This window comes from Hyla sarda, chromosome 5 (genome assembly GCF_029499605.1).
Source record: "Hyla sarda isolate aHylSar1 chromosome 5, aHylSar1.hap1, whole genome shotgun sequence".
Classification (NCBI taxonomy): Eukaryota; Metazoa; Chordata; class Amphibia; order Anura; family Hylidae; genus Hyla; species Hyla sarda.
In genome coordinates this window covers 64,321,543-64,346,237 of record NC_079193.1, presented here as the reverse complement: position 1 = coordinate 64,346,237, position 24,695 = coordinate 64,321,543, and the positions used below count along the sequence as shown (strand labels likewise).

Here is a 24,695-nt window from a genome sequence, read left to right as displayed (position 1 = left end):
CTCACTGCACACATAGGGCTGCCACCGGAAAGCCCTGTGTGTATAGTGAGTGAGGAATACGCAGCGTATTTCCCGCTGCTGCCGTAAATTTTGCGCAGCGTCAAATGCGCTGCCTATACGCCCTGTGGGAACGCACCCTTAGGGTTACTAAATCAGGTGTCAATTTTAGACATCATTTGAAATCTATGTATTAAGGAGTTCTTTTTACTCTACTGTTACTATTTTTGATATAATAATTTTAATAAATGATTGGAAATATATTAGTTGCGTTTCCTTTATTCTGTAAAACTCGATTTTACTACCTGCCATAGTTACTGCCGTTATTTTCCTTATTATCTATTAAAAACTTTGGGTGTATTCATAAAACAGGTGCAAATCTTTTTATGCAAGTATTTTGCCATACTTTACCCAAAATGTATTGTTTATTTTTCCTTACTTTGCTACAGAAAACTTCAGTTGCCTTATTGCACTTAAAACCTGCCCATGCGATAAGCGACCACTTAATGGGGTTATCTACCAGAAAGGGACTGAGGGGAGAGGGTGGGGTGACTTAGAAGGAGAAGGGGGGTTAGTGGTTGGGGTGTGCTATCTGCTATATAAAAAAACAAGCAGTACTACCGTCTGCACTCCATCTTTGCCTCCAGAAATGCTGCTCCTCGTCTCCAGGGCTCTCCTCTGCTGGGGGCTGAGGGTAAATATGTAACTTGTGACTCAGCCAATCACTGACCATCGCAGTGTCCAACCTCAGCCAGTCCATGGCTGAGTGGCAAATGACATATTGGGATACTGGGCCCAGCGACGGTCTCAGACACGGTGCTCATACTAGAGCTGGGGCCCAATACGTCACAGTGCCGCCTAGTCTATCACTGACTGAGGTGAGACACTAATGCGGCCAGGGATTGGCTGAACAGCAACTGACATAATGGCCCTCATTTACTATTCTAAACCCGACTTGTTTTGTCATTTTTTTTTTTGGCGCATCTTTGTCTGCGACATGTCGCAGACATCGTGCGCCAGTCTGTGACACGATGCAACATTTTTTCCCGACGGACAAGATGTGGATTCTCCCAAACCCGAAAAAGGGGCGTAACCCGACATTTCTGAGCTTTCCCACGTATTTATAAAGGTTTCCAACCCGAATTTGTTGAAGTTTTGTGGATTTTTTCCCGACAACTCAGAGGAGTTGGAAACCAAAACCTACAAAACCCACGTGCGACAAACAGGATGCGACATAATAATAAATACCAGGGGAAAAAAGCAGTCGGGTAAGAAAGCAACATAGACTTACAACCCGATTTTCTAAGTAAATGAGGGCCATTGACTCCCAGCACCCGGGAACAGAAAAGCACCAGAGACCAGAAACAATGTTACTGGAGGTATTGAGAGGGTATGTACAGCTTTTTTTTTTTCTCTTTTTATTTTTTTTTTATAGCAGAGAGCCTTCTACCCTTCCATTTGAGTACCCCTTTAATGTTCCTAAGACCTTTTGCACAAGGCAGAGCCTTGGTCATAGACACATAATAACAGCCCCACTTGTTCAGTCCTGATGAGCCATAGGCAGGTTGGGACAGCACTATCTCATTAGAGAAAAAGGTAAATGGAAAATGGCATGAAACTTATAGAGTAAAAAAAAATCCGTATCCATCCATTTAAACCCGGTATGGGTCGATTAACTTTGTTGTATTTTTGTAGTGATAATTTTAATCACAGATGAATTTTATCCAGCTTGTGCCATATCCTATGAAAATAAATTGATGCACAGGCATACGGGAAATACAGGGGCTAATCCTATGTAGTTCTATGTATTCCTGCCAAAATCAATCCCTGATCTATTGAATATAGGGCATTGCAGTAAGTGGAAGCAGCAGCACCATGCAGAGCTTTCTATTATATGTTCCAGGAAGTATCATTATCATTCACATATCCACCTTGTATTCTGATTCAACACCAAATAACTACAGTTTTGCGAAATCTATTAATGTTGTATATTATATTTCCATTTCAAAGAATATTAATAATTATATTATGTCTCCTGACCTGTCACCTGAGCTGATATTAGATGACCAACAGTGTATTGGAAGGGAAACTGTTGCACAGACCAAATGGAAAATTGTTATGTAAGAAAAACATAATGACATAGGACCATAAATAATAAATGATATAGAAATATACTGTATAATATACATATATAATGTTCAGCCATCATCTGCTGTTTAGTTTTGAATGTACTTTCTATAAATGTGTCCTCAATGTTTTTTCGGTCTTGATAGATTTAAAGGTTGTGGTACAATGATAGAGATGGAGGTTTGTTTTATGGGAATACTGGTTTTTCATCACCGTCAGGTTTGCTCTGGATCTTTTGGCTGTAAAAATGTCAAAATAGAGCCCCATTTACTAATGTTATGTTATATTTGAAATTGTTATCTTTTTCTTTTTGGTGCATAAAAAAATGTAAACATGCAGTACACCAGCTTACCCTCCTCTGACTGGCCACAGGACAAAGTGCAGGACAACAATTGGAACCATAAATAGAGAAAACAAAGTGTAGCTTGGAAAAGTTGCATAGAATACAAATGTATTCCAAGACCAACATAAACAGACAGGATACTGGACAGGAAATAATGTGTTTTAGGTGCAGCACACCCTTAGTCGTACAGAAATAAGAAACATCATTTTCTGTCCAGTATCCTGTCTGTTTCTGTCAGTTTTGGAATAAATCTGTATTCTATACAACTCTGCCAAGCTGGATTCCATTTTCTCTATTTGAAAAAAAATTTGTAGCAAGAAACATTTATTAGTATTACTATATATGCCCCGCTGCATAAAGAAAACTTTCTATTCTTCCTTTGACTAGCGACAAATGTCTGGTCACTGTGTTTTCCTCAAAAACCTAACCAAAATTCTTAATGTGAATCCCAAAAATTAATATAAAGTACAATAATTCTGCAGGAATTGGAGATATAGATTTTCTGCTCCTTCCAAGCAGAGGCCATCTGTAGTGTATTCTGTCAGTATAATGCTGACATGGTCATAATGTCACTAGTGCACCAGTCTCTCACTTCACTACTAGAACACAGGCTGTCACATACAACATGTATGTGTTAACACGGGGGGGGGGGGGGGCAACCTATTGGTGCAAAGGATCATGGGATGAATGGTTTGTAAATCATTGGGGCTGTTTTTAAAATCTTAAAAGACACTTCACCTGGATGCGGCACTACAGAACATACAAGAGAAAGCAGCCTTGATCATACACAGTCATAAGTTGGATATTATTACAAAACATACAAGAGAATGCAGCCTTAATCATACACAGTCATAGGATTGATATTGCTACAGAACATACAGGAGAATGCAATTTTGTTTAAATACAGTCATAGAAGGGATATTACTAGAGAACATACAGGAGAATGCAGCCTCAATTATACACAGATGTAGGATGGATAGTACTACTACACAACATACAGAAGAATACATTCCTGACCAGAAACAGCCTTCAAAATACCCAAAATTCCAGTGACCCACTGGTGACATCTTTCCTGTAGATTTTATCTTTCTTTATCTTGATGAAGATCAGCTATCAGATTATTTAAACCAAAACTTCTCATCTACATTGTAAAGCCCACTAAATAATCGTAACAATCAGATGCTCCCATAGTTACCCCCCCCCCCCATATTTTCCAGGCTTGGACAAACCAAGTGGGTGCGCAGTTTTTGGCTCTGTCTGTGGGCAACTAGTCCCAAACTGAACTACAACCTACTGGCACTTGCTTACAGCTGCTATAAACCTTTTGTCAGGTCTATGTTACAGCTCCCAGGAACCTTGGCGTTATTTCTTTTTGCACACCGGGTGACTCTCCTTCTTTTGGCACCAGATGCCAGTCTCTGCTATTCTACCCAGGCAACTATTTTCTCATCGATGTATGCCCCATACTGGGAAGATCTATACAATACCTCTACTAGTATATATTACACAGCAGCTACAGTCCCATGATCTTATCTTTGGAAATACACTGTGATCCCACCCACTGCCTTCCTTTACTTCAGTTTTTCCAAAATGTCTTATCCAAGCAAAGCATCAATGCTTTATTGGGTCTTATCCAAGCAAAGCATCACCTTATTGGGTGGACAAGAAGCAGCCTTGTATATAATAACCTGATATCTGTGCCATCAAAGTAGAAGTAAGGAAAGAGAGAGAAGTTATAGTTGGGTTGTGCTGCAGTTTTCAACTTTATCTAAATTAGAGAAAAGGTGCATACTTCACGCTCTACATGAGACAGTCGGCTATATGATAGTGATCAACACATCGCCAACCTCTACAGAAGAAATGAGGCTGCAGCAGCTGTTTCGCACTAGCTGTGCTTCATCGGGCCTCTCCGTCGAATAGGCCCAATGAAGCACAACTAGTGCAAAACAGCTGCTGTATCCTCATTTCTCCTCCGGAGAGGCCAGATGAAGCACAACTAGTGTGAAAGGGCTGCTGTAGCCTCATTTCTTCCCCTGGAGAAGCCTGATGAAGCACAACTAGTGCAAAATGGCTGCTATAGGCTAATTTCTCCCCCAGAGAGGCCAGATGAAGCACAACTAATGCGAAAGGGCTGCTATAGGCTCTTTTCTCCTCTGAAGAGGCCCAATAGAGTGCAACTAGTGCGAAACAGCTGCTGTAGCCTCATATCTCCTCCGGAGAGGCCTGATGAAGTACAACTAGTGTGAAACGGCTGCTATAGGCTCATTTCTCCTCCGGAGATGCCTGATGAAGCACAACTAGTGCGAAATGGCTGATATAGGCTCATTTCTCCTCCGGAGAGGCCCAATAAAGTACAACTAGTGCAAAACAGCTGCTGTAGCCTCATATCTCCTCCAGAGAGGCTCAATGAAGCACAACTAGTGCGAAATGGCTGTTGTAGCCTAATTTCTTCTGTACCCCCTGTCTGTCTCCTCCCTGTAACTATGAAAGTATCATTGAGAAATAAAGAAGATACTATGAAGATTGGGTGAGTTGCCATCTCCTTACTTCTATTGATTGGATATATGCATGATGGACTATTAAAGACTGAACACCACCATATCTCTGAAAATATTTAGCAACCATAGCATACAGTATACTTTCTAAGACTGATTAGCGACAGTGCCCAACAATATTTGTCTCTACATTGCCCACCTCTGTTTTCAGCTAATGTACTAATACATAGTTCACAAGGCAAAAATAAAAAGACCAGACTCCAAAAAGATTAACTTATACTACATTATCTAAAAGTTCAACCTATACTATACTAATCTTCCCACCAGTACAGCTATTGTTACCCACCCAACTTATCCTGAATTCTGAATGGTGGGTAGAAGTGACGCTGTTCGTAGGTGTCTGCATTACTAGGTGTCTGCCATTTGGGAGTTCGGGAAAGCATGGTGATGTGTCATTGTAGATTTTTTTCCCCTCACTATGATGCAAATTTCAGTGACTTCCATTCAATCATATTCTATTGCGGAACTTTTTATTTTGATTTTCCATAGAAGTGAATATGATTTCGACTATCTATAGAGCCTCCCAGGCGTGTGTCCCCAGCCTTTCTATTCCTTTTTCCATGTGGGTGCTATTTGTATGCCTTTTGATGATGATGCAGCTGCTCCCGCAGTCACTTCATCTGCAACATGTTTGTTTGGAAAAGAAAGAGAAGCAAATAGAGAAATGAGAAGCAGATGAGGGATAACAGGGAGCAGGAAAGGGAGGAGGGTGACAGAAAACACTCACGTACAGACAGAGCAGAGGGGGATTTGTCACCCAACTCTGCCTTATATTTGTGCATCCTGAGAATTCGGTCACCTGCAGTCCTACGTAAAAACCAAACAATGATCTGACGAAAGAAAAAAGTGAGCTCAGTTACATCTTCAGTGTTAACCAGCGCTAGACATGCAGTGAGAATTAGCAAATAGATTTCAGCACCACGGAGAGAGCTGGTGGGGATGCAGTTATTCTGTGTAACGCCCCCTCCCTCCTACTTCCTTCTGTCTCCCTCCCACCCTCCTCCTCTCCTGCACTCCACGGCTTCATTTCAATCAGGTGGCTGTTGCTCTTCAAGATTAGTGAAAACCTAGCAGGAAAATACTCGTGGCCCCCCTCCCTCCCTCTCCCCATATACACAAAGGGAGAAGGGAAAGAGGCAACGTGCTCTGAATTATGTGTTGAGCCTCTCACTCTGCCCTTCTATGGACTGTTGGCATGCAGCCTCCACAGCCAATTGATCGGACACCTCGGGCTGAAGAGTGATTGGGAAGCTGTTCGCCCCAGTGGTTTTTCCTTATTAAATGCTAGTTGCCATCATATAAGGTCTTTGTCGGATGCTTTTTTTTTCACTTTCTCTCTTCAGCATTGATGGGGCCTGTTTGCTTGTTTTTTTCTACCTTCTCTATCCATTGATTTCAAATAAAAAAAAGGGTTAAAAGACCGCTTCTAGATTGACTTTTTTCCCCCCTCTGAAGGATTGACTTATGGCTTCGCTGTATCAGAGATTCTCTGGGAAGATAAACACCTCCAGATCTTTCCCCATGCCACCTGAGGCAAGTCACCTTTTGGGTGGCCAGAACGCAGAAGAGGACAATGCTGGGAAGACCCCACGCCCACCGCAAGAAACCCGACCCTCTTATCAGTACCAGCCACGACATGACTGTGAGGAGGAAGATGTAAGACGTTTGTTGTTATTATTCAAAACCCCCTTCCCCTTTAAAGTGTTGTGTATATTCTTGCTCATGATCTGTGTGTCTGGCACCCCCAGTGGCCCAGCCCCCTCCTTAAATGCCATTGATAGGGTTTCTAAATGATTAATTCAGAGCTTGGGGGTTTCTTGAGGAAACCGAGTCAGATTTGCAATTGCCTGTGTTTTACTGATGTCGGGTCCATTGCGTCTTTTAATGTGAACTTCATTGATCAGTTGCTGATGCGGAATGAGCTGAAATATGATACCGCTCAATCTTTAACCCTTGTGGTGCACTAGGAGGGTTAACATCCTTTTGCCGGATCATTACCGGCTCTAATCAATCCCAACAGTATCGGGTCCCATACCATCCTCCTGCCCCACCGGGGGAGGAAAAATAAACTTTACTAAAAAGAGATGTCTCCAGCTAGTCTATGCATTGACTAACAACTGCAGAGAATAAAAATCAATCCCTGTAATATATTCAATGCTAACTAATCCCAATGTGCCCTACCTCCCAGATATGTCAGACATTTCAAAGATAGTATTTGCATATTACCTTAGTAACCAATGACTCATCCAGCGACCCTGTTTTTTTTGTTTGGGCTAAAGATTGAAACAGAATCGCGATGCATTGATCATTGTCAATACATAGTTTTTTCTTTTTCTTTTGCAAAGGCCTACCATGCTGGTGCATTGTCATCGGGATAGACCGTTGCTGATAGGGTTAAGCAGACAGAAACAGATTTGCAATCCACAACTAGTCCGCTGCAGCTGACACAAGCCAGATGTTACTCTATAGCTCTATCACTGTGTATGCCGGCTTCACAATGCACCTATGGAAGACCTACGGCAATACGATTACGATGCACTTATTCCCATGTTAATACATGATTGACAATATTGCTTCTGAGATGTATACTGTCAATTATACTTGAAGGGTCTCCTTTAATATATTATGTCATAAGAAATGACTGATCCTGGGGTCCTGAACAGTAGATACTAGTAACTGTGCTCTACCTTATGTCACGGCCATATAATTTTATATAGTATCTGTTGTGACTCCTATTAATCATATATAGTATTTGTAACCTGTCCTGTTGCGACTCCTATAAATCATATATAGTATCTGTAACCTATCCTGTTGCGACTCCCATTGAGATCCTAATGTTGAGTCTCATGACCCCTCCACTATGTCGGGGTCTTAGCTAGATGACCCCCTACAAGTTAAAATAATGTTATTTAAACTTTAGCAATGTCTGACACTTTGTTTCGATCCCCTCCTGTGCATATAGTTAACTTTTAAACCTTGTTTTGATTATGTAACTTATATTGTGTAAACAACGACTAAAGTTTGTTTATAAATATGTTCTGAATCACTAGTCTCAAACTGTGGCCCTCCAGATGTTGCAAAACTTCAACTCCCAGCATGCCCGGACAGCCGTTGGCTGTCCGGGCACGCTGAGAGTTGAAGTTTTGCAACATCTGGAGGGCCACAGTTTGAGACCACTGTTTAAATGTTTCATACTTGTCATGGCCGGAAAAATTGAGTTGACCTAGTAAAATAACCTAATTTAACCAAATCTACAACAGCCTTTAACTACGTGTTACAACGTACCATTTAGCGTCAATATCACTGATTAGGAAAGTTTTTTTGGGGAGGGAGGGGTACAAAAGAAGCGCAGAATTTATGATCTTTTTTTTTTTTTCTTTAATTAATATTTTAATTTTTCTCACTATAACATACGCACACATTGAAAAGCCACATGGATAGTTTCATGTGGTCTTTATATGTATGTGTAAGTTATAGTTTCATTTATTAGTAAACAATGGCCCTGATTTATCAATCTGTCTGAGACAGAAACTGGAGTGATTTTCCCAAGCAACCAATCACAGCTCATGTTTTATATCTTATGGTGCTCTGATAAAATGAAAGCTGAGCCGTGATTGGTTGCTTGGGAAAATCACTCCAGTTTCTGTCTCAGACAGATTGATAAATCAGGGCCAATATGTGTGAAAAAAACAAACAAACAAAAACATTCTAAACACATTGCTCACACATGAACTCTGTATTTTGACAATATCTCTGTGATCATATTTACTTCTAACCTATCCCCCCACCTAAGGGTGCGTTCACACGGCTGTCTGTCCCCGTTTTTTCCCCCCCGTTTCGGTTCCGAAAAACAGATACAGTAAATTTAGCATTGCAGTCTATGAAAAACTGATGAACCTTTAATGCCATTTGCATCCGTTTTTTCAATCTGTTTTTTGATGTGTTTTTACTTCGGCGCATGCTCAGAACAAAAACTTTTTTTTGGTTTAATAACTGAACAATAACGGATCCAAACGGATACAAACGGATGACATCCATTTGCACCCGTTATTGTCCATTTTTTTCAGTCCGTTTGTATTTTTGATGGGAGAAAAACGGGACGGGTCCAGACTAAACATTGACAAGACCAATAGAAACAAGTAAAAGCACTCAAATACACTAAATGAACCCCGTTATAAAGTTCGAGCAGAGACCCCCTTTAAATGTTAATAAGAAAACAAATCCAAAAACATTCTAATTGACCCTTTTATATAAGAGATTCTTACTTTATCTTTAGCTTGTTTGCTGATTTCTGCCTGTTCTGGATAATATTAGAAGTGTGAACGTGCTCTGTATAGATATTATGTAGATTGTACTTTTAGCGGGCTGTAGATGGTGCTGTCGGAAAGGAAAGCGTCGTCTATGTACATATTAAGAATTTTATTTTTCCTCACTTTTTTTTTCGCCCCTATGCATCTAGCTCAGAGCGTATTTTTAGTTTGTCAGGACGACAGATGTCTGGGGAATTTTCCTTTGATAGTGTACGGCTCCGAAGCGAACACAAAAATACATTTGCCATGCAAATTATTATTATTATTTTAGTGTTTAGTTTTTTTTTGGGGGGGGGATTCTCCGATTTAAAGCCATTTATTTAGGAACAGGCATGCCAGACACTGTGCACTGCTCAGCATTATCCACCCAGCCAAATGCTGCTCAGTAAAAGAAAGAATGGCCTTTTTTTTATACTGTGTTTGGCACTTGCATACTGTGCTCTCTTTATCGTTTTCTTATATAAAGCTTGCAAGGGCAGAGGGCTAAGTGATTAAGAGTTATCTTATTTTTGATTAAGTTTTTATTGATTTTTAAGAATGCTGCTTACCTACGATAAAAAAAAAAAGGATGCAGTAATTCAGCGTTCCAGTAGCTGCCCTACTTGTCCAGTGAAGTTTTTACTGTGTTTTTGGGAAGTTTAGTGCTGTTTTCTTGGGTCACGCAAGGAAAATCACCAGTCACTACTAAAGGGGACGACAAAGACCACAATAGCCTGGGATTGGGAGCTTGCGCTCCTGATCCCACAATTGGTGCCCATGCCAATATAAAGTACATATCATAGTATATTGAGTAAGGTTTTTGGACTCACCCTCATCTCTGTGTTTTTGTGCTCTGTGTGTTGTTTTGGCAATCACTGGTGATCAGGGATTGTAAAGTTTGGTTGTTTACATTGTATTAGTAAGCATTATGTAATATACTGGTGTTTACCTAACAGTGTGCCTCCAGCTGTTGCAAAACTACAACTCCCACCATGCTCTGACAGCCTTTGGCTGTCAGGGCATGCTGGGAGTTGTAGTTTTGCAACAGCTGAAGGCACACTGGTAGGGAAACACTGTAACACAACTTAAAGGGGTACCATCTAACTTAAAGGGGTACTCTGTTCCTAAACATCTCACCCCTATCCAAAGGATAGGGGATAAGATGTCTGATCTTATGGTGACAGTGACGGTGACAGTGACGTTCAGAACAGGAAAGTTTGGAGTTTCTGTGTTCGTGATGTCACGCCATGCCCCCTCTATTTATATCCATCGGACAGGGTGTGACAGCTAGTACATTGCCGTCACACCTCTTCCCATAGACATGAATGGAGGGGGCATGACAGCTGTGGTCACCAGTCACCCGGCATCGGATAACGGGGATGTCGTGCTGAAGATCACATGTGGTCCCAGCGGCCTTATCCTTTGGATAGGGGATAAGATCCATTTAAGGATTTGCCCTGAGAAGGTAATACAAATTTTCAATTCTTATGTTATTACATTTATAATACAAAGTGGAGATAGAAGAACAAAACCAGAGTGACCAAACCACATGCAACACTTGCTGGGACCGGGGTACCAAGTCCGGGAAAGGTTCCCTTTTTCTAATGATATATCATTGATTCTGAAACATTACATTGTTCAAAAGGAATCATAGATACAACACGGGATTGAATGGGGCTCTAAGTCATCAATTGAAGGTAATGGTGCTCCAAGTCATCATCAGCCAAAAATGGGGCTCCATGTCCTTATCATCTGTTTATAATCCAGGATTGGGGCTTCTCCTTGCCCCACCAGCCTTGACTGATATATCTCTCCAGATTTTTATATAAGATGATATCTACCAGTCAAGTCTGGCGGTGGAACAGGGAGAGTCAATCATACATCACTGTAATAAGGGAACCTGTCCTTTTTTTTTTTGCCAATGGTTAGGCCAGCCTGAAATGGGTGACAGGTTCTCCTTATGGGATTGTTCTTTCAAGTCCATGTTTTTTTATGTACGTAATTTCCTAAGAATTGCAAATGTTTGCAACATCCTCAGGGCCATCCTAAGGGAATAGCAGAATCTCCATGCAGAATTCCACCGGAATATTCCGCACAGACTTTCCAGTGCAGCAGAGTCCCATTGATTTCAGTGGGATTCTGCTGCTCTGTTCACACGGTGGAATTTAGGCATCTGCAAAAAGAATAGACTTGTCAATTATATTTGTGGATTTCGCTCGGAAATGCATTGACGTCTATGACATGACCACAGTCCAAGTCACATACATCGTAGGGCCTGCCAGATTGTTCAAACGTGAGCAATGTCCACCCGTGTTTTTGTTTATGCTGTGTGAACATACCCTTACACTGAATGTTACACAGATGGCTGGTTCCTTTTAAATGATTATGTTACTTTTACAAAATGAAAAAATAAAATAAAAACAAATTGCCACACAAAACATAAAAATTGGCCATATGTTGGCAAACCAGAAGTTAGGACAGTTCTCCTAGTTTAGAACTAGGTTCAAAAGGTGCCCGTTAAAGCCTTATTGGGGCAATCCCTTTGGGCTGACCCTATCGGCCTTAATTGATCCATCTCTATTTTGGTATAGAGAGATATCAATCAAGGCTAGTGGGGCAGGAAGAAGCCACCGGGACCACCCAGATGACTTGTGGTTCAGGCAGTATAAAAGTGATGACAGGCTTCCTTTAATTCACTTGCACAGATATCAGCATTTTTTTTTGGTTTTGTGGAGGCCATATAAAAAATATATATATATGTATATATATATATATATATATATATATATATATATATATATATATATATCAACAGAAAGTGTGGCCATATTTATTTATCATCATTCACACAGCTTCTTAATAACTTATACTTATACTACTACTTTGAAGCTAATAAGTTGTCAGGGTGACAACCAACATGGCTGCACTTCCTGTTGTCACAAAAATGGCCACCAAAACAAAGAAGAAAAGTCTTAAAATACCAAACATTGAGTACAAGACAGTGGTTTACTAATATATGGTCAACTTTAGATTTTCAGGGCATATCCTCTTTACATGAATTGAGCTCTAAATGTCTGTTGTATATCGAGGATTCAAGACAGATTTTAAAGCTTCTAACACTTTATCCACCATAACAGACAGTAGATGTAGATAGTTGCAGTTGTGCATATTGTTCAATCTTTTAAAGCAGATCTTGGTCCTACAAAAATGGAGATATTCAGTACCAAGGAACAGAGCTAAAGTGAACTTTGTTCCAGTTCTATAGGGGTATGCTGTATTAAATTGGTACTCCCACCCTAGACATCTTATCCCCTATCCCCCTCCCATAGACTTGCATTTAGGGGATGGGGCGTGACGTCACACGGGGGCGGAGTCCTGACGTCAGGGACTTCCGATCCCGTGGTCGCGACCAAGACCCTCCAGCGCTTCCGGAGAAGAAACAGGTGGGTGCCGAATGCAACATTGCGTGGGTCCCCAGCGACGAGACCCCCGTGATCAGACATCTTATCCCCTATCCATTGGATAGGGGATAAGATGTCTAGGGTGGGAGTACCCCTTTAAATACATTTCTACAGATGAATAAATGTGGACAATTCTATGATCAGGACATTCTTCTATGGCAGAACTACCACCCCCCAAGGCAATCTGCATTTTATCCCACAACATGGTTAAGTAATAGAACATTGCTAATCCATAAGTTGTCTTATATGTGATGAGAATCCTCAATGCTATATGACTGTTATAAAGGAATAGTATAGGTGCCAGAGAGAGAAAATATTACTTTGCTTTTGTTTGCATTTCCATAAAAGTCAACATTGCTTCTTAGCAATAAACAGGTTAAATATTGTTGATTCTGTAAATTTCCTCACATTCTTGTGTTGAACACATTCACATACAGCTGTAAGCAAATGAATATTTGAATAAGCTCGGCTTTTTGGATATGTCAACATATTCTTCAATGTCGAGGTTTCGCTTACAATAGGATGTCATTGTATATGTCAATCATACTTCTGGCTTTCATGACATTATTGTTGGGTGCTGAATTCTTAGAATGGTTGAAAAATAAATAAAAAGACACAAAACACACAATAAATTCTCTACTATCTAAGGATATCTTAGAGTGATCATGGAAGTGAGAGGGGGAACTGTCTTAGTCGGATTACTTACCTTTTGTGATAAGTACAGTATATATGCCCATCATAGGTTCTCATAGTTACTTTACAGGAATTTTTTACCTTGAGAACATGTGGCACTATAGACAAAAACAAAAACAGCAGAGCTTCTCATGGGGCAGTACGTTTTGGCAGGTCTGAATAACATGCATGTAAATAATGCTGAGTGGAAATGTGCTCACCTTTTGTACTGTGTATATGGACACAACTACCTCACCAGCGTTTGCTGCGTTATTGTGGAGCAGCCGACCGGTACTCGGATCCAGGGACCACCTCGCCGAGGGGTGCAGTATCCAGATAGGTGTTCCACAACCGTGGAACAGGAAAAACAGTGGTATAATTTGGCACCAAACCGCTCAGACAAAAGGAAGATGCAGCCAAGGTATGATAATGTCTTTTATTCCAATGAGCCTTAAAACAAATGTGTTTTGGGTCTGTGACCCTTTCTCAATGTACTGCAGGCTTTCTAAAACAATGTAATACAAAGCCGTATCTTACACTGCTCAAAAAATAAAGGGAATACTAAGATAAAACATCCTATATCTGAATGAATGAACTAATCGTATGAAATACTTTCTTTACATAGATGAATGTGCTGACAACAAAATCACACAAAAATTATTGATGGAAAACAAATTTATCAACCCATGGAGGTCTGGATATGGAGTCACACTCAAAATCAAAGTGAAAAACCACCCTATAGGCTGATGCAAATTAAATGTAATGTCCTTAAAAAGGCTAAGTAGTGTGTGTGTCCTCCACTTTCCCGTATGACCTCCCTACAATGCCTGGGCATGCTCCTGATGAGGTGGCAGATGGTCTCCTGAAAGATGTCCTCCCAGACCTGGACTAAAGCATCCGCCAACTCCTGGACAGTCTGTGGTGCAATGTGGTGTTGGTCGATAGAACGAGACTTGATGTCCCAAATGTGCTCAATCGGATTCAGGTCTGGGGAAAGGGCGGGCCAGTTCATAGCATCAATGCCTTCCTCTTGCCGGATCTGCTGACACACTCCAGCCACATGAGGTCTAGCATTGTCTCACATTAGGAGGAACCCAGGGCCAACCGCACCAGCATATGGTCTCACAAGGGGTCTGAGGATCTCATCTCTGTACCTAATGGCAATCAAGCTACCTCTGGCAAGCACATGGAGGGCTGTGTGGCCCCCCAAAGAAATGCCACCCCACACCATTACTGACCCACGGCCAAACCTGTCATGCTGGAGGATATTGCAGGCTGCAGAACATTCTCCACGTCGTCTCCAGACTCTGTCGCGTCTGTCACATATGCTCAGTGTGAACCTGCTTTCATCTGTGAAGAGCACAGGGCGCCAGTGGCGAATTTGCTAATCTTGGTGTTCTCTGGCAAGTGCCAAATGTCCTGCATGGTGTTGGGCTATAAGCACAACCCCCACCTGTGGATGTCAGGCCCTCATATCACACATAGAGTCTGTTTCTGACTGTTTGAGTGGACACATGCACATTTGTGACCTGCTGGAGGTTATTTTGCAGGACTCTGATAGTTCTCCTTCTGCTCCTCCTTGCACAAAGATGGAGGTAGCGGTCCTGCTGCTGGGTTGTTGCCCTCCTATGACCTCCTCCACGTCTCCTGATGTACTGGCCTGTCTCCTGGTAGCGCCTCCATGCTCTGGACACTACGCTGACAGACACAGCAAATCTTCTTGCCACAGCTCACATTGATGTGCCATCCTGCATGAGCTGCACTACCTGAGCCACTTGTGTGGGTTGTAGACTCCGTCTCATGCTACCACTAGAGTGAAAGCACCACCAGGAAGGTTTGGTCTGTGGTTACCACCTGCAGAACCACTCCTTTATTGGAGGTGTCTTGCTAATTGCCTATAATTTCCACCTGTTGTCTGTTCCATTTGCACAACAGCATGTGAAATTGATTGTCAATCAGTGTTGCTTCCTGAGTGGACAGTGTGATTTCACAGAAGTGTTATTGACTTGGAGTTACATTGTGTTGTTTAAGTGTTCCCTTTATTTTTTTGAGCAGTGTATATAGCCCCGAGGCACGGTAATTAGTGCAAAACATATATAAAGAAATAAATGCTTGAAATAAACATTAGTAAACCGGGAAATCTGTATAAATTACATGATAAAGATATATATCTCATCATGTAATTTATACACATTTCCCAGTTTATTAATGTTTATTTTAAATATTTATTTCTTTATATATGTTTTGCAGTCAGCTGGATGTTTTATAATGTAATTAAATGACATCACCCCTGCAATCGGTCTGCACTAATTACCGACCGCACCTGGGGGCTATATAAGATACGTCAGAATCACATTGTTTTAGAAAGCCTGCTGTACATTGAGAAATGGTCGTAGACCTGAAACACGTTTGTTTTAAGGCTCATTGGAATAAAATACATTATCACCTTGAGAACAGGGATGTATCACATCAGTGTGTGCATTTACTTACGAAATGGAGGTGGTCTGACTGCTGGACCCCCACTATCCTTGGTATAAAGGGGCTGTAGCGCTGTTTTCATTGTGTTTCCCTCCTGAGCAAAGCTTTTGGCTATTTGTATATTGACATCCACTCAAATGGAGCTGTGTTGTATATATCTGCGCAACCAGTTGCAAGACATACCAATGTGCAGTAGAAAGGACCCTTTGTCACCTCACTCAATGAATTGGCATCAAAAGAGCAAAAAGTGCGTAGTAATTCTATGGCACAACTTAGCATTATGTCACATCATTGCCAGATGGAAATACCCCTTTAATCTTAGTGGTATATCATATATTATATTTGTTACATATTTTGTAAATTTTACTTGATGTGATCAATTCATGGTTTTGTTTTTATTTATTTTCTCTATAGGCGCACATAATAATGAAGACGAGTCACTGTAACCATATGCAGTAACTCTTTGCTTCAACTGTACTTTCCATGAATCCTTAACAATTATTTTCAAACTTTTAACAACTTAGGGCTCGTTCGCACTGCCGATGTGCTCCACTCAAGGGAGCTTCGTCAATAGGTCCTTTGGTGGAACGGGAATTGAGCGGAGAAAAAATTACTGCATGCCCTATTTTTTTCTCTGCTCGACTGCTGTAGTATACTGGACATCTGATGGACCCCATTAAAGTCAATATGATCTGTCAGGACCCAACGTTGTCAGCTGTACTGCAACCCATTCAGGGTCTAAAAGGGTCAGAGCACAATGGCAGTGAGAGCCTTACCACAGATTCCTAGCAAGTATAGATGAAGCACAATGTAGCTGCAGTGAGCAGAGGTCTTACATGGGCATTGGCACTTTTAAAAACTATTGACTTGTTATAGAGACATGTCAAAAGCTTTGATTGGTGACCTTTGGGTGTACAAGCCCCCATTGATCTCTATGTGCACTATGCATGCTCACTCCCAGCTCTGTCCACACAAATGAGACAAACTCCCATAGTAATTCTATGGACGTGTCTCCTGTTGTGTTGAGTCGGGAGACGCAGCTCTTAGCCATGTGCTTCTCCCTGCTTCTTACAGAGATCTGTGTGGGTCTGAACACTCAAACCTGACCTATCAAAACTTTTCATATGTCTCTCCAGCTTGTCAAAACATTTTGGAAGTGACAGGTTTATATAAAAAAGGATTTCTAGCATGTAATGAAGTCTTTAATGGAAAACTGTCAGCTTATTCAAACGAGTGGTCACTTACTTATTTCCGCCAACTGGCCACCGAGATATCTTGTTCTGAAGTTCCGGGATTTCTAATAAGAATAAGCGCCCTGAAGGCGTCTCTCCCACCAGCTGGCTGCCACTCGCTTCCATAGTAAGGCTCCTAAGCCCGTCCCTCAACTAGGCATTTGCATTGGATTCAACAAAGCGTTCTAGTCATGTGGAGTCTCACATCACATGATCCCAGCACTCTGTCTGAAGAGCACATGCGCCGCTATATTTTCCCCAGCTCTCACGTTCTGCGCGGGAAAATATAGCAGCACATGTGCTCTTCAGACAGGGCGCTGGGATCACGTGATGTGGGACTCCACGTCACTAGGACGTTTTGTTAAATCCAATGCATATGCCTAGTGTAGGGACGGGCTTAGGAGCCTTACTACGGGAGCGAGAGACGGCCAGTCGGCGGGAGGGACGCCTTCACGGCTAAACCAAAAAGCAAAACACGGTCCTAAAATTGCTATAAAAAGACACATTTTTAATCTAATAATGTGCAGTATGAAAGTCAGTGAAAATGTGTCTGTCAGTGAGCACACTGACAAAAAGAAAAAACAACAAAAACAAACAACAGTATATCTAATAGTGGAACTACTAATAAAATGCCTTTATTTTGTTTAACATTTTATGGTATGTGTGAACCCTGTCTTATAATGGAATAGGACAGCATGGTAAAAGATGGAATTTTATAGAAGCCTAAGGAAATATGCAAATGAGAAAGAAAAGGAGGATGGCCATTTCTTGAGTGACAAACAGTCTTGACTCATTTATTGCGGTCCATGACCCCCACCAATATAATTCTCTGGCATGTTAGAAAATATTATGAGTTGCAAATTCTCTTTAATGTATGAAAATTAGAATTATATACCATTTTTATGTCATGTAAATTAAAGGCTGTAAAATAGGTATATTCAGAGACGCTATTAGTCTTGTATTTGTCAGATAAGGTTACGGTGTATTTTGCATACAGAGCAGGTGCTGTCCAAGGTGCTGTTTGTAGACAAGGATTCTGCATGCATGCATGGTAATAAAGGCGCACAAGTGGACGCTTGCTCCACATGTCAGTCAAGACAAATTGGCTAAAAGCCACACTTTATGATTCATGACCTTGCCTGGTGACAGTACTATAAATGGGTCGCTCTGCATGTAAACTCATTTTATATAACATCTTAGTGGCAGCAGATGGAAAGATTATTTTACCAGTGAAGGTGAATGCCTTGCTGGTACATAATAGCAGTACATTGTACAGATGTCTTTGAACATTATACAGACCGATGCAGCGCACTTTTAGTCTCTCTTGTGTAAGGTTTTGTGTTTTAAAATAATGAATTGCTTTGTAAATGAACTTGCACAGAGTTAAATGAGACCGGTGCTATGTACTATGGAAGCAAACACTGAATGTTAAACAGCTGGATGGAAAGCCTGGGGATCCATAGTAGTTCTTATAAATCACCTCGCATATGAAATGAGATACCTTTGTACTGCGGTTGTAAAAAAAAATGGTGCATTCTATTGAACCTGCTGAAATACAAGCGTGTTTACTAATGCTTTGGGGGGATTTTATGTCCAAATACATCTCTAAATGTAGATGTAAAGATTATGGTTGTTGTAACAACATATTTCTCTAGTTAGTTTGTTAAGTCTGCTTAAAGGGTAATACTGAGAGTATCTAAAAGTTGAGGGGGCGATTTCTAGGACTCTCACGAATTATGAGAATAAGGGTCTTGAGTTCTGCAACCTAGTTCTCAAAACCACCAAGATTCTGTTTTCTCTCAGATACTCCATTGGCAAAGAACAGGGAAAAATGTAAACCCTGGACTGTTTGTGGACCTTGAGGACTAAGTTATGGGATTGATGGAAAAAGCTCAGTACAACTCCCAGGGGGACACACAAGACTCTTGTTCTTATTATTGGTTGAACCCTAAAGATGAACAAATCTCCCAAGATTCATTTTGGGTGTGACACGGTAAATAAAATACATTTTTGAATCAAACCTTGATTTGAATTTGGAAGTGTTCAGATTGCCCATGCAAAGTATGTACAGGAGTAGGGACTCATGTCAAAGACAAGAGTCCCTGCTTCTTGTACAGGACATTGAGAGGCTGGGCACAGTACAAAAGCTCTTTACAAATCCCTAAATGAATTCAATGGTTATGTGGACTATGCATTAGATTCTTATGAAAAAAAAATGTTGAAAGTATAACCCCATAATATTACAATATAAATAGATGATAAAACTGTTAAAATGAAAATTTTCATTCATTGTCATAATTAAAATCATGAGAATTGTTATGAGGGATTCATACTGTCTTTCCATGTTTCTCATTTGCATTGTGCCGTATAATAATCACTGTATCCTGCGTCATCCGCAGATCAGGAAAGCAGTGAGAACAATACGGATAGAGTGAGAGCATTCATTTGTAATTGTGACAGTGGTGCCGGTGCCAGAAAGGAGAAGATTGATATTAGAGGCTTTATATATGGCTGACAGAATATCCTGCTGCCCGCTGTACAATTATCATCCCATCATATATAGCTTTTCATTTTTGTCCCATTTCTTTGGGGTGTCATTTTGATTTATAGGCTCCTTATTTGCTGGCAACTGGTTGGCTATGCTGAGTAAGATGAACTTCCTGACTGTCTCTTGCCTTATCTTTCAACATAACAGTTGTAGGCCGTAAAAGCATAGTGCTTGATGGTAACATAACCTTTGGTGAATGTTGATCGGTATTTGGAGGGATTGTAAAATATCTGTTATGGTGTTTACATGCAGAAAATGTTTTTATATTATTCACAAGACTGAGCAAAATAATTGGTTTTATTATTCTACTCCTAACGGATGCGGCATAAACATGCTTTTAAAGGTGTAATCTGACATTAACAAATTTAATAAGTTCAGATACAGCTAAGGGCTGTCGAAAAAAAGCTATACGTACCTATTCCTAGCTTCATTTCAACTCCTTCCAGTCCCCTGATGCTGTGTTCTTCTAAGTTAATGGTCTCAAGCTGTGGCCCTCCAGATGTCAATGATCTCAAGCTGTGGCCCTCCAGATGTCAACTCCCAGACATTTGGTAAAATTATTTGGCAATGACAGTAATGCGTTAGAAAAAACTTTATATATATATATATATATATATATATATATATATATATATATATATACATACAGGAATATGGGTGCACTACTGTGGTAGATGTAAACAATACATTGGCTCTCCCTCAACACTGATGTTAAAATTGAGACATTCGCCAGTGTATCCTTATATGAAGGACACACCAGAGCCCGCACACCAATGCCAAGGTTTCTCAAATTGGTGCGAGACCTAACGCTAATCCTACCTGTGCTTGATAAGCAAAACAGGGGCCAGTGGGCAATTACGGCAGCATTCGGTTGACTCACAACTTCCTCCCAGATACCCTCCAGCGTGACTGAGCACACATACAATGGGAGGAGGGAGGCAAGCTGCAAGCCCCACCTGAGTTGGCTAATAAGGGTGCCTGGCCTCACAGGTGCTACCTTAATGCTGCCTTGTAGATATTCAAGGCGCATTAATTATGGAGTTTACACACCTCCAAGTATACAATTTAAACAAACAACAAAAAACGTGGTCTCAAATGGCTGGAGGTGCTCAACCCCAAATGCGGTTGTGCATTTGTACTGGGGGAGCAGATCCTGCCCTTGTAGTCCGTTGCTAGGGGCGATCCCCAGCATAAAAATGCATACAATGGAGGATGCCTGCAGCGGACTACAAGTGCCACAATAGAATCCTACACCAGATAGACGGTGTGGATGTGTAACAATTAGAATACAATACAGGAATATGGGTGCACTACTGTGGTAGATGTAAACAATACATTGGCTATCCCTCAACACTGATGTTAAAATTGAGACATTCGCCGGTGTATCCTTATATGAAGGACATACCAGAGCCCTTAGCAACGGACTACAAGGGCAGGATCTGCTCCCCCAGTACAAATGCACAACCGCATTTGGGGTTGAGCACCTCCAGCCATTTGAGACCACTTTTTTTTGTTGTTTTTTTTTTGTTGTTTGTTTATATATATACATATCTCAACTGGCTCCAGAAAGTTAAACAGATTTGTAAATTACTTCTATTAAAAAATCTTAATCCTTTCAATACTCATGAGCTTCTGAAATTGAGTTGTTCTTTTCTGTCTAAGGGCTCTCTGATGACACCTGTCTCGGGAACCGCCCAGTTTTGAAGTAAATCCCGATAGCAAACTTCTTCTACTCTGTACAGTTCTAGAGACAAGCAGAGATGTCAGCAGAGAGCACTGTTGCCAGAAAGAAAATAACAACTCAACTTCAGCAGCTGATAATTTTTGAAAGGATTAAGATTTTTTAATAGAAGTGATTTACAAATCTGTTTTACTTTCTGGAGCCAGTTGATATATATATAAAAAAAAGTCTTTCCTGGAATACCCCTTTAATCTTTTGTCTGCATTTTCTGCTGAGACCTGTAGACACCATTGGATAGCTGTTAGAGTATTAATTTAAGCTGTTCCTTTCCTGGAGCTGATTGTGGCTGCCAGGCTTATAAAATGTCCTTTTTTTTTCTCAGTCAAGTGTCAAGGAGGTGGAGCCAAGCCTGGCAAGCCACAGCCTGGCACACCTGCCCTCACCTCCCAGTTCCTCCTAGGCTGATGTAAAGGGCTCTTTACATCAATTAGGAGGGTCTAGGGGGTGAGGGCCAGTAAAGAAGTGTACCAGACTGTGCAACACTACCCCACTTCCTTGACGCTTGTCTGAGAAAATAAACACCATGTTACGCTATGCGCTCCGGCCTCACACGCTGGCGGTGAGCGCATGGTCCCCTTACCTTCTGCTGCCGACGGGGCTGGGACTCGTATCGCGGGACGCGCCAGCATGTGAGCCCCAGTCTGTCACTCTCCGGGTGTTTCTACTGCCTCTCTGCTCCGGCGCGCATGTCCATGTCCCTTAGGGCATGCGCGCACTGGAGCTTTAAGACTTGAAGGGCCAGTACGCTCATTAGTGTAATCTACCTGTGGCTTGTTTATAAATTCCTCCACCCTCCTCAGTTCTCTGCCGGATCTTTGTTGCCTTGTGCCCTAGAGAAAGCGTTTCATTGTATTGCCTTGCCATGTACCAGATCTTCTGCTTTTGTGATTTAACCTTGCTCCTCTGCCGCCTGCCTACTGAACTCCTGCTTCGCTCTGACTACGCTACTGTGCCACCTGCCCTGACCTTCTGCTATTCAGACTATGAGTTGCCTCATCTCTCCTGTGCCTCGCATCTCCTCAGCCACCTGTGTTGTCGAGCCGTGCCAGGGGTAGCGACCTGGGTGTCACCTGCAGCTGCAAGCCCATCCCGCTTTGCGGCAGGCTCTGGTGAAACCCAACGGCCCCTTAGACTCCGCTCCCTGGTATGGTCCGAGTCATCTGCCACACAGGTCCAGCGGATCCACATCCACCAGGGTTCCTGTCTTCAGAAACGTGAGTGTTGCACACCATCATTGCCAGGAATGGTGCAGCTTTCTTCTATATCCTAAAAGATATCCAATAGCTCTTGAAAAACACAGGTTTTCTTTAAAAGAAAAATACACAGCTGGCCTTAGGTTGTGTGAGGTACTACAACTCAGCCTAAAATTAATTTCAGTGGAATTGAACTGCAATAGCACTAACACATTGAGGACAAAAGTGGTGCTGCTTTCTGAAGGACAAGAGTGGCTATGTTTTTCTAATTCTGGATAACCCCTTTAAATGTGACATGTAGCCTCTATAGCTAATCACTAACTGTAGAGGGTCACCACTGTTACTAATGATTGTTCGGAGTGGTCATGTGTCGAGAACGACCAGGAGGCAGCTTGGGATTACCAAGGTGTTTACTGTGTGTTATTATTATTTTAGGCTATATATACATCAGAAAAAATTGACAATATTTGTGTTTTGGGATGTTGGGATACCGGAATGCCAATGTATATCATGCAGTACCTAATACACATAATTGGACTAAATGTAGTCTACCAGAGACTACATTCCTTCTGTTTCTAAATGCATAATTTTTAAGTAGTGGGACTCAAATGTGCAGAAGATCATGTTTTTGAGTTGCATAAAATAAGTATACTTTCAGAAAATGGATCAAGCAAAATCATATTTATATCAAAATTATAGTAACCTTATAATATTGTGAGCTGGACAGACCATTTAATGTTTCTGTATCCATTTTTTTCCATCTATGTGGAATATATCCATATTGAGAATATTTTTGTTGTTCTGTAGTGATATCAATACTAAATGCATTGCTAGCCTAGAAGGTCCATCACGTTTGTTTGGGGGTCTATTTATTTTCAGGAAATAATAATAAAGCAGCAATGTTCTTGTCAACAAAAAGCAACCAGAACCCAACATAAAGCCTATATACCTGGTTTTGAAAACCACCCAAATTTTTTTTTTAAATAAAATAAATATGAGGTGGGGTGGGTCTTGTCAAATAAAGTGGCCCTATGCATGGCAAATGGTGGTCTCACAATCCACCACCCAGAATGTAGTCTGGATGAAGGGGGTGGTCTTCTCCAAGGGATGGTCTGTTGGACATGTTCCACTTTATTCATTTCAAGGCTGTTAGAATTAACATGCAGCCTGTGTAATATGGAAGTAGTGGATGGTTGTAAATGGAGATGAAAGCCTAATGTAGTGTGCCAGCCATTATCTGCATGTAACCTTGAGAAGGCACATCCTTTTCATACATCTAACATGATTTCCAGAACCTTCAATGTTAGGTGGAGTGTTAATATTTTAACACCACCTATGTTAATGTCTCAGCTGAGGACCACACTGCTCGCTGCTCTATATTTACAGAGGAAATCAGGTCATTCATTTGCATACGGTGGGCACCATCTGCTGAAGATTATTCTATATGTATCTGCTTCACTTGATGTCTGGTTAACATTATGTTTTACAAAAATCCATAACAATAAGAAAATGTTTCTGACAAGATGATGACACGGTAAAGACGGGCATTGGGCACATACCCATTCAACAGGGATACGATGACTTTCAAGATTGTGTGATGTCATTTATTGATACGTCTTTCAGCTGTTGTCAGTACCTCGGCATATAAGACCCCACATTGTATGTTCATGAATTATGGCAATTCAATTCATTATTATTATTATTATTATTTTTTTTTTATTTAAATGATTTTTCTGGTCATGTGTAAATAAAAACATATGGACATACATGAACACGATGCATCATAAGTATCCTCTTATAACCTTTGAAAATTTTAGACAAATGTCCAGTTATTCCTCTCTCAGAAGACATCAACTCAAGAAATGCAATTCTCTGTGTTTATGCACAGTTCCACTCGGCCATGCTTATGTCAAACAAAGCTCTCCATCGTGCTGCACCTCCTCACATCTCCTCTCTCATCTCTGTTTGCCATCCTCTTTGCTAAGGATCTAAATGTAACATATTCAATAATCCAGACCTCTTACTCCCATTTCTAAGACATTGCTCGTGCGGCACCAGT

General features: G+C 41.1%; 1 protein-coding gene across 1 annotated transcript in view; it reads left to right on the top strand.

Annotated features, from left to right (window-relative positions):
• The first annotated feature begins 6,071 nt into the window (after positions 1-6,071).
• DPP6 (dipeptidyl peptidase like 6) overlaps positions 6,072-24,695 on the top strand; it is a 1,248,955-nt gene continuing 1,230,331 nt past the window's right edge. The window contains exon 1 of the mRNA XM_056519599.1: positions 6,072-6,678. Coding sequence (XP_056375574.1) covers positions 6,487-6,678 — 192 coding nt within the window. The 5' untranslated portion in view covers positions 6,072-6,486. The remainder of the gene's footprint in view (positions 6,679-24,695) is intronic.